General features: G+C 39.9%; 1 protein-coding gene across 1 annotated transcript in view; it reads right to left on the bottom strand.

The window, feature by feature from the left end:
• Positions 1 to 1,890: 1,890 nt before the first annotated feature.
• Positions 1,891 to 10,029, bottom strand: part of SPAG1 (sperm associated antigen 1) — a 61,430-nt gene continuing 53,291 nt past the window's right edge. Inside the window, exons 18-20 of the mRNA XM_038555197.1 lie at positions 4,818 to 4,982; positions 3,118 to 3,489; positions 1,891 to 3,009 (exon numbers count right to left, since the gene is read on the bottom strand). Of these exons, the coding sequence (XP_038411125.1) occupies positions 2,878 to 3,009; positions 3,118 to 3,489; positions 4,818 to 4,982 (669 nt within the window). The 3' untranslated portion in view covers positions 1,891 to 2,877. The remainder of the gene's footprint in view (positions 3,010 to 3,117; positions 3,490 to 4,817; positions 4,983 to 10,029) is intronic.

The following is a 10,029-nucleotide window of genomic DNA, read 5'->3' as shown; positions in this document are numbered from 1 at the left end:
CTAATGAGGGTTCCTTTGTAAGTTACACTTTTTACCCTTGGCTGCCTTTAGGATTCTCTGGTTTTTGATAGTTTCCTTGTAATGTGTCCGGGAGAAGGTATTCCCATTGAGATAATAGGGTAAACTTGAACCTTGAATTTGGATGTTCAAGTCTCTCCGCAGGTTTAGGGGAGCTATCGATTTCTAAAAAAATAAACTTTCTGCCCTCTTCTCCCTCTTATCTTCTAGAGTGTGGATTATTTCAAAATTCCTATCCTCTAAGTCATTTATTCTTGCTTGCATCTGCTCTATTCTACTAGAGGCTGTTATAGTCTTCATCTCATTTACTAAATTCAACTCCAGAATTTGGTTTTTATGATTTTTATCTTTTTGATAAAGAGTTCTTTGTTCGATTGAGCATCTGACTCTTGGTTTTGACTCAAGCCATGATCTCAGGATCCTGCGATCAGTGGTTGGCTTCCCCTTGCCCTCTGCCCACACTCTCACTCATGCATGGTCTCTAAAATAATTATTTTAAAACGTTATTTTGTTCATATATTTTCCTTCCTAATATCATTGTATTGTTTTCTTACAACTAGTTGTGTTCTTCAAAACAGTTGTTCTGAATTTATCAGCTAGATCACAATATTGTCTTTGAGCACAATTGTTGGAATTATCTTTTGGGGGTGAAATATTTTTTATTTTCATGTTTGTGTTTTTGCATTGCTGTTTTCACATTTGAAGTAGACTCAAAAAAAAAAAAAAAAAAATGAAGTAGACTCATCCTGAGTCTTTACTGGCTGCCTTCCCATGGAGGGCAGATCACTGGTGTTGCTACGTCAGTTTTCCTAGGCTTTTGAATGGGTCAAGCTGCTCCGCTCTTCTTGCTCCCTCTAGAGGCAGAATTCTTAAAATTTTCCCATCTTTTTTTTTTTTTTTTTTTATGATAGAGAGAGAGAGAGAGAGAGAGACAGAGACACAGGCAGAGGGAGAAGCAGGCTCCATGCAGGGAGCCCGACGTGGGATTCGATCCCGGGTCTCCAGGATCGCGCCCTGGGCCAAAGGCAGGCGCCAAACCGCTGCGCCACCCAGGGATCCCCAAATTTTCCCATCTTTTCTTGTAACTCGCTAGACTGGCTGCTGGAAACCTTGCTTTTGTTTTCCAGAAGGTGGGGCTATTAGCTCCACAGCTCCAGTTTGTGATTTCTCCCTTGCCCAGAGATCATTTTTCTGAGACCACTCTTCACTGAATCTGTTCTCACTGCACAGGGATCTAGCCACATAGTGGGAGCTGATGTGAGTTCAGCACTTGGGGCTTTGAGGGTGCCACTGGACCCAGTGGGGGCAATCCAGTGGAAAGATTCTTGAGTGGGATACTCCCGAAGGTATGTGGGCAGGCATCCTGCTTAGGTTTTAAAGCAGTTACCAGGAACTCTATTCTTTTAATGGCCTTTGGTATTCATTCTTATTTGCCTCCTTCATCTCTCTTCATCCCCCTCAGTCATGGAGGTCCCACTAAAGTACCCTGGCTGCTGCTGGAGACAAACAGGTTTCAGCCATGACCCACACAACTGACATAGCTGGACACTCACTATATGTACAGCTTTCCCCTTCCTCTGAAGGAGAGGTCATTACTGCCAGATGGCTTAGCCCTCTTGCAGCTAGGTGCTGGGTATGTAACTGCCAACAAAAGAGAAGGTTTCCTTTTTAAGTCTCTACTGTAAAGTTTACTGACATTCAGAAGGAGAAGACTGGTTTGCTTGAAGATTACAGAGCCATAGATTTCCACTAATGAACGAAGGAAAAGAGAACAGTTAAAAAGAGATCTTCTAAAGAATAAAAGAATGTGCCAGAAAAAGAGAACTGACTCTAACAACTACAGGAATAAATGACAGTACATTGATACAGAGATACAGACCTGAATGTTTTATTTTAAGAAATACCTTGACTCTGACACAGTTAACATAGGAGCCTTCATTATAAGATTTCTTCACTTTCTCATTTCCATTAAGGAAATAAATATAGTCACGGTTAAAGGAGGGGGGAAAGGGACATTTAAACATTGGGGACAATGTGGAGGTGAAAAAAAGTAGGCTTAGTTTTTTATATGGTGGTAGTTTTATCATTTACATAAGCAATATATATGGGATGGGAACTTTAAGATTTTATTTATTTATTCATGAGAGACACACGCAGAGAGAGGCAGAGGGAGAAGTAGGTTCCATGCAGGGAGCCCGATACGGGACTCCAGGCCAAAGGCAGATGCTCAACTGCTGAGCCACCCAGGCGTCCCAAGGATGGGAACTTTAAGTAATAGAAATTTTTGCCAATTTTTGTTCTTAATTGTTAAGCAACGTTTCCATGTAAGAAAAAGTAAGTTCCTCTTATGGCTCTTAAATTAATCACAATTTATTTAATAATCACTTCATGTTCTAAGACTTAAGTGTTGCATTTCACCCTAGCAGACCGTAATCTACAAGTATAAAATGGGATTTATAGCAGGAAATAAAGGTGATATAATAATCAGTTAATGATTTTTCACTTTTAAAGAACTACATTTCTATCAAACTTTAGAGGAATCTTTCATAGCCCAAAAAATGTAATTTAACTCAAATTTTTAACAAGTTATTAAAACATAAATTAAAATGTACTTTAAACAAGTTCCAAATATTAAATATAAAGATGTTAGCTCTTGGTATGTAAGAAAATATTTACAACTAATAAAAAGTATATTGTAGAATATAATGTTCTATGTATAAAAATAAGTAAAATATTTTATAGCCCAGACCACAGGATCTTTTCTAAACCAGGTTTTATCCATGCAACTCTATTACAATACCATCCCATTAGCATTACTGGAACATGTGCATGCACGGAAGAAATCTAACAAGTCTTGACTTAAAGCTCATACTTCCTTTTTAGGGCATGTACATCTTCCAAAGTAAAATGTTTATTTGGTGTGTCTGAGAGATCATCAAAGAGCTGTTCAATTTGTTCCTTTTGGCTCTTGCTAATTAGGGTCAACATCATCTGGAAGAAAGAGAAAAACTGTATTAGCTTAATTTTTTTAAAAAAATGAACATTTTAAAGTTACAGAAACTCTAGGAGAAAATCCATCTCTATTATTTTTCCACTTACCATGAACCTTTCTGCTTTACTCAGATATAAAAGATGCTGATACACCAGTGAGGGATCTTTTCCAATAAGATTATTTTTCAGAGACTGAATGAGGAGGAAGAACGTATCCCCTTCAAGTTTGTTACTCAACAACACTGGCAAATCTTTTGGTTCAGTGATGGCTAAAAGGTGTGCACAGGCTTCTTTATCATTCCTCATACTAATAGCATTTATAATCTGACCAAATTCATAGGCATTGTTAGGCTTGGTAATCGGTAGTTCTTCATCGCATTCTGGTGGCCCATTAGTTGTGTCCCCATTCTCAGAGGCCATGCAGTGAGTGAAGAGCTCCTCCGAGGTCCTTTCAGGTTCTTCTTCCTGGCCTTCACTCACCTTCATGAGGCAAAAAACGATACTGTGATGGAACTGCCATTGCACACATCCCAAGCTACATTTATTAAAAATGGGAAGGAACTAGAAAACACTAGTAGGCTACATTTTAGTCAAATTCTAAGGAAGAGTAACAAATAGTAAAATCTACTTTTTTTTAGGAAGAAATTTAAATATCCATTCATGAAAATATTTTTAAATTTTTTTTATAGTTTTCCATGAAAGACCTACAGGGGCGCCTGGGTGGCTCAGCGGTTGAGCGTCTGCCTTCAGCTCAGGTTGTGATCTCGGGGTCCTAGGTTTGAGTCCCTCATCACACTCCCTGTAGGGAGCCTGCTCCCTCTGCCTTTGTATCTCTCTCTGTCTCTCATGAATAAATAAAATCCTAAAAAAAAAAAAAAAAAAAACCTGTAACAACTTTCTCTTTTTCATGATAAATTTTACACTTATTTCCTTATATTTAACAGAGACATGGCCTTAAGACACTTATTTTCTTCCCTCAGAGGAAAGATACTCCTGGTTTCTCTCACTTTTTGGCTTTTTACTCTATAATGGAAGTATAAGGTGATAAATGGGATGACATTAGCATTCATGAATACAGAAGAATTCAGCTTTTTTTTTGAGTGTGAGCAAGTGCACGCGTGTGTGTGTGCGCGCGCGCGCGCGCGCTCACGCTCACGAGCAGGGACTGGAGGGGGAGGGGCACAGAGAATCCTAAGGAGCCTCCACACTCAGCAGAGAGCCTTGACAGGAGGCTTGATCTCATAACCCTGAGATCATGGCCTGGGCTGAAATCAAGTCAGATGCTTAACCCACTAAGTCACCCAGGCACCCTATGAGTTGACATTCTTCACTGGAGGCGAAGGAAGAGCTAGAGCACAAGACACTGAATTTGATTCTGGGGGTAGTCCAAGAACTCTATTAGGGCAGTCTTGCTTCAGAGTGGTAAAAAGGCCTTAATCAATCTAAAAAATCCCATGGAGCATGGCAGGGCCACTGAAACTTGAATAAGTCCTATCAGGATTCTCCAGGTCTACCCTGAAACAAAGTTCGATGGCCACAGGCCCTCAGAGCACTATGGGGTGGAAACAAAGCAAACTGTAGGCCAGACTGAGGGCGGAGGCAGAGAAAGGAAGATCCACAGTAATGCAGAATCCCAATGCCCTCCAGGGACCCAACCTGGGGAATACAATGCCTAATTATGGCAAAGGAAAAGTTTTGTTGTTCTAACTGGTTAAGCATCTTTGTAGAACTCCTAGGAATCTGACTTTAGAATCCAATATAAAATCCCCCAAAGAGTATTTTTCAAAGATAATCAAATACAAATTTACCTCTTGAATCTCAATTTTCCTTCTCTCTTTTTCTTTGTTGAATGATGCTATATTATCCTTCATGTTAAGGAATCTGGTTACCTCTTCCAGTTCCACCTTTGCCTCAACAATACTTGAATCTAGTAGGAGAACTTTATTGAGATCGTTTAAACTTTTCTGATAATCCTGAAAGTAGAAAGGCAGAAAAAAATAATCTTCATAAGCAAAAGAAGGGGCACAGATTAGCCCAAGTGGAAGTGAGAATGACGAGCTGAGTAGCACAGAACGTGTGCAGGGGTCCCCTTTTAGTACCCTGATGATAAAGGCAGACCCATAAAGTAGTCTTTAAACATAAAACATCCGCCAGGGGAAAAAAAAAAAAAGAGCACAGAATCTGGAGTTGGAAGACTCAAGTTCAATTCTGGATCACCACAACCTTCATAAGTCTAGTGTGGTAGGCATAGGTTGTCTGCTGAGTAGTAAGTGGAAGAAAGAACATCCTCATGTTGGCATCTGCTAATTAGGAAATGAACAAAATATTAATCTTTGAGTTTTGGTTTTCTCATCTTTAAGGTTAACAAAAGCTTCTCTACTCTGGTTCTCACACAGCATACCAAGTATAAATGAATTAATAATACTTTTTTAAAAAAGATTTTATTTATTCATGATAGACACAGAAATAGGCAGAGACACAGGCAGAGGGAGAAGCAGGCCTCCCACAAGGAGCCCGATACGGGACTTGATCCTGGATCCCGAAATCACGCTCCGAGCTGAAGGTAGATGCTCAACTGCTGAGCCACCCAGGCGTCCCGAAGAAATAATAATTTAACCTATATAAAGGGCTATCCAAATGTCAGCTGTCACAGATTATCCTGCACCATAAAACCCTTCAAAGTTGTATGCTGTTCAAATAGGCTAGCATCAGCATTTATTCTTCCACAGAGTCAAGATAATACATTGGGAGGGTTAGAGGGGAAAGAAAAGGAATCTGAGCTTAACAAAACAGCATAGAATGTGGTAGTAGAGTCAGATACCACAGAATCAGTCTGATGTGACAGGCCATTCTAGAACTACAGACCAGACCAATGTTTGGATTAAACAAAAATTCTGTGAGGAAGAAAAGAATTCCAATGATGTGTAACCTCCCTAAGTATTCACGACCTACCAATGACAGCATGCACTGAAGGCTGAGGCACAGGTAGACAGGCTAGTGGCTATGTGACGTTCCTGGGGGGCTAGCTGGGAAGCCATATCCCTTCCCCCTCCACCCAGGACAGTAGAGCAAAAGTGACTTGTTTAAACAGATAAATCTGCTCTAATTCATTAAAAGGTAAATTACTTACAATACACTATGTGTTAGTAACAAATCACATAGCACTGTGTCAGGACAGTGCAGCTGGAACCTGCTACAAAAACACAAGTGACACTATATTTCCATCCAAAGTGTTCATGCTGGGAACCATACTGAAAGGCAAGGAAGCAGGGGCAGCAGAGCAAGCTGAGGCAGTAATAACTGCTAACTCTTACCATTCTCAGCATTTTTAAAGCATTAGTTTACTCACAATAGCTTACTAACTTCTTTCCCCATTTTAAAGATAAGAAAACTGAGGCACAGAGATATAATCTTTGGGATGATCAAGGCAGCAATGCCCACAAGACAGAAGAATACAGTTGTGGACTCCCAGGGAGAAGCCTGAAAACGGATCTGTGAGCTACAGCCTTGAAAATGGAAGAAGTCCCACACAAGAAACAATACGTTTTTGTTTTATTTGTTTTTAAGAAAAATATGTACTTAAAGAGCAATCTGTCTGCCTGGAGAAGACCTAAGAAAACATGGAATAACACTTTGATAAGAGAAAACAAGAAAGCAGGAAGAGTGGACACGTGGAGGAGGAGCCAGTCAGCCAGCTCCTGAGCCCTGGCCCTCATGGGAGCTTCTGGCTTAGGAAGGGAAACACTAAAAAAAGTAAGGGAAACACCTTTTAAAAACTAAACAAGTGAGTAAGTATAAAGTATCACTAAGCAATGAGGAAAACCAAGGCTTTCTATGGATACTAACGGGGGGAAGGAGTCTCCTTTTGATAAATTTGTCAGAGAATACAAGACCTGAAGAAAAACAGCCATGCAGTGAAGGGAAGAGCAGAGCCTACACAGAGAGAAGTGTGGCTCCTGAGGAGGGCATTAGAAGGTGCTAATTACTTCAATAAGCCTCAAAAAAAAAAAAAGCATAATCACATGTATTATGATAACCTATACTAATCGATGCACTTAACCTGTGAAAACAATTCTATTACTTTTTGAAATTTTTGGCTTTACAGCATACCCAATTAATTGGCTACAAATTCCTTAAGGCCATCACCATGTCTCTTCACCATGGCATTCCACAGTCTAGCATGTAAATGGCATTTAGTAAAAGAAGTAAATTCTAACACAAATACATGATTTCACTCACATGTGAAACTCAAGAAACAAAACAAGTGAACGTTAAGGGGGAAAAGAAGAGAGGCAAACCAAGAAACAGACTCTTGGGAGGGTCCAGGTGGCTCAGCGGTTTAGCGCCACCTTCAGCCCAGGGCGTGATCTTGGAGACCCGGGATCGAGTCCCACATTGGGCTCCCTGCATGGAGCCTGCTTCTCCCTGTGCCTGTGCGCCTCAATCTCTCTCTCTCTCATGAATAAATAAATAAATAAATAAAATCTTAAAAAAAAAAAAAGAAGCAGACTCTTAGAACTGATGGCAGGCGGGCGGTTAAACAGGTGATAGGGATTGAGGCGAGCACTTGTGATGAGCACAGGGTGTTGTACTGAAGCACTGAATCACTAAATTCTATACCCAAAACTAGTACTGCACTGTATGTTAACTGGAATTTAAATAAAAATGTGGGGGGGGGGGGAATTCTAAATGAAAGCCCTGTAATTTTCAAAACTGGCGAGCGTGCACACACACAAAATTAAAATCCACTAGAAAAGCAAAAGATCTAAGAAAGCAGAGTGCTCAACTGAGGAGTACAGGCAGGGCACCTGCTACCCCCCGAGTCGGTGCCAATGCCTTATCAGACACCTAACAAAGTGGGTCCCTGCCTAAGTTCTGGTGCATTTTATAAGAAGTGTCCCCTCTGAAGATCTGGAAATTAAATTCGCTTGGCACATGACTCAAACTACAGAATAAATAAATGTAGCTACAAGAACTCAAACTAGAAATACAAACCGCCAGCCTCGTGATCCAATGGGGTGGGATTACTCAAATTTCGAATTATCTTCCGGCATAATACAATTTCTAGAATTCATTCTAAAGACGTATAAAAAGTCATTATTTTTTTACTTTGTCAGGAAAGCAAGTTTAAAGAATCAGGCAGCCAAGGATGCTTGGGTGGCTCAGTGGTTGAGCATCTCCCTTCAGCTCAGGAAGGAATGAAGGGAGGGAGGGAGGGAGGGGAGAAAGGGGAAAGAAAAGAAAAAAGAAAAGAAAAGAAAAAAGAAAGGAAAGAAAGAGAAAAAGAAAGAAAACGAACGAACACAGAATAGAGAGGCCAGAAATAAACCCATGCATCTATGGTCAACTCATTTATGACAAAAGAGCCAAGAGTTCTCCCTGGGGAAAGGACAGTCTCCAATAGTGTTGGGAAAACTGGACCACTATCTTATACTATACACAAATATCAACACAAAATGGATTAAATTTGAACATAAGGCTGGAAACCATAAAATTCCTAGAAGAAAACATAGGCAGTAAAGCTCCTTGACACTGGTCTTGGGTTTTGGATTTGACACCAAAAGCAAAGGTAACAAAAGCAACAACAAGTGGAACTACGGCAAACTAAAAAGCTTATGCACAGTAAAGGAAAACAACAAAATGAAGAATCACCAAGGAGGAGAAAATATTTGCAAAGCCTATACAGGTAAGTGGTTAATATCCAAAATATATAAACAACACATACAACTCAGTATCAAAAAACAAAATCTGATTAAAAAATGAGCAGAGGAGGGATGCCTGGATGGCTTAGGGGTTGAGCATCTGCCTTTGGCTCAGGGCATGACCCCGGGATCAAGTCCCGTATCGAACTCCCTATATGGAGCCTGCTTCTCCCTCTGCCTGTGTCTCTGCCTCGCTCTCTGGGTGTCTCTCATGAATAAATAAATAAAATCTTTAAAAAAAAATGAGCAGAGAACTGAACATTCTTCCAAAGAAGACATACCGATGGGCAACAGGTACATGAAAAAATGCTCAACATCACTCACCATCAGGAAAATACAAATCAAAGCTACAATGAGGTATCACCTCACACCAGTTAGAATGACAATCATCAAAAAGATGAGATTAAAAAAAAAAAGATGAGATAACAAGTGTTGGTGAAAATGTGAAGAAAGGGGAACCCTTGTTTACTAAAGGTGGGAATGTACATTGGTGCAGCTATTGCAGAAAACAGCATGGAGGTTCCTCAAAAAACTAAAAATACAACTACCGTATGATCCAGCAACTCCACCTCTGGAAGGAAATGAAAACACTAAATCTAAAAGACGTCTGAGCTCCCATGTTCACTGCAGCAATTTACCACAGCCAAGACAGGGAAACAACCTAAGTGTCTTTCAGTGACTAAAAGGATAAAGAAAATGTGGTATTTTTACCCAATGGAGTATTACTTAGTCAAGCCAAAGGAAATCCTGCCATTTACAACAACATGAATGGATCCTGAGGGCACAAGCTGAGGGAATTAAGTCAGAGAAAGGCAATTACCAGAGGACTTCACTTGTACGTGAAATCTAGAACAAAACGGAATTTCACAGATTCAGAGACCAAACTGTTGGCTGTCAGAGGCAGGGGGTAGGGGGAGTGAAAGGGGCAAAAGGTACAAACCTCCAATTAAAAAATATAAATAAATAAAGTCCTGGGGGCATATATAATGTACAGCATGGTGACCACAGGTAGTAACACTATACTGTATATTTCAAAGGTGCTACAAGAGTACATTTCTAAAAGTTCTCATTATAAGAAAAAAACTGTAATGTATGCTGATGGGCTAACTAGACTTACTGTGGGGATCATTTGGCAAATCAAATCATTATGCTGTATACCCAAAACCAATAATGTTTTATATATATCAATTACACCTCAATTCAAAAAATCTCTAAAGAGAAAAAAGCCAATGACCTGTAGGCTTACAATGTGTGAATTTCATTGTATTAGACCCTAAAACAAATTGGTTTTTAAGAAATATAATTTCAAGAAATGCCA

This window comes from Canis lupus, chromosome 13 (genome assembly GCF_011100685.1).
Source record: "Canis lupus familiaris isolate Mischka breed German Shepherd chromosome 13, alternate assembly UU_Cfam_GSD_1.0, whole genome shotgun sequence".
NCBI classification, from domain to species: Eukaryota; Metazoa; Chordata; class Mammalia; order Carnivora; family Canidae; genus Canis; species Canis lupus.
The sequence above is the reverse complement of the archived record's forward strand: the minus strand, read 5'-3'. Positions and strand labels throughout refer to the sequence as shown.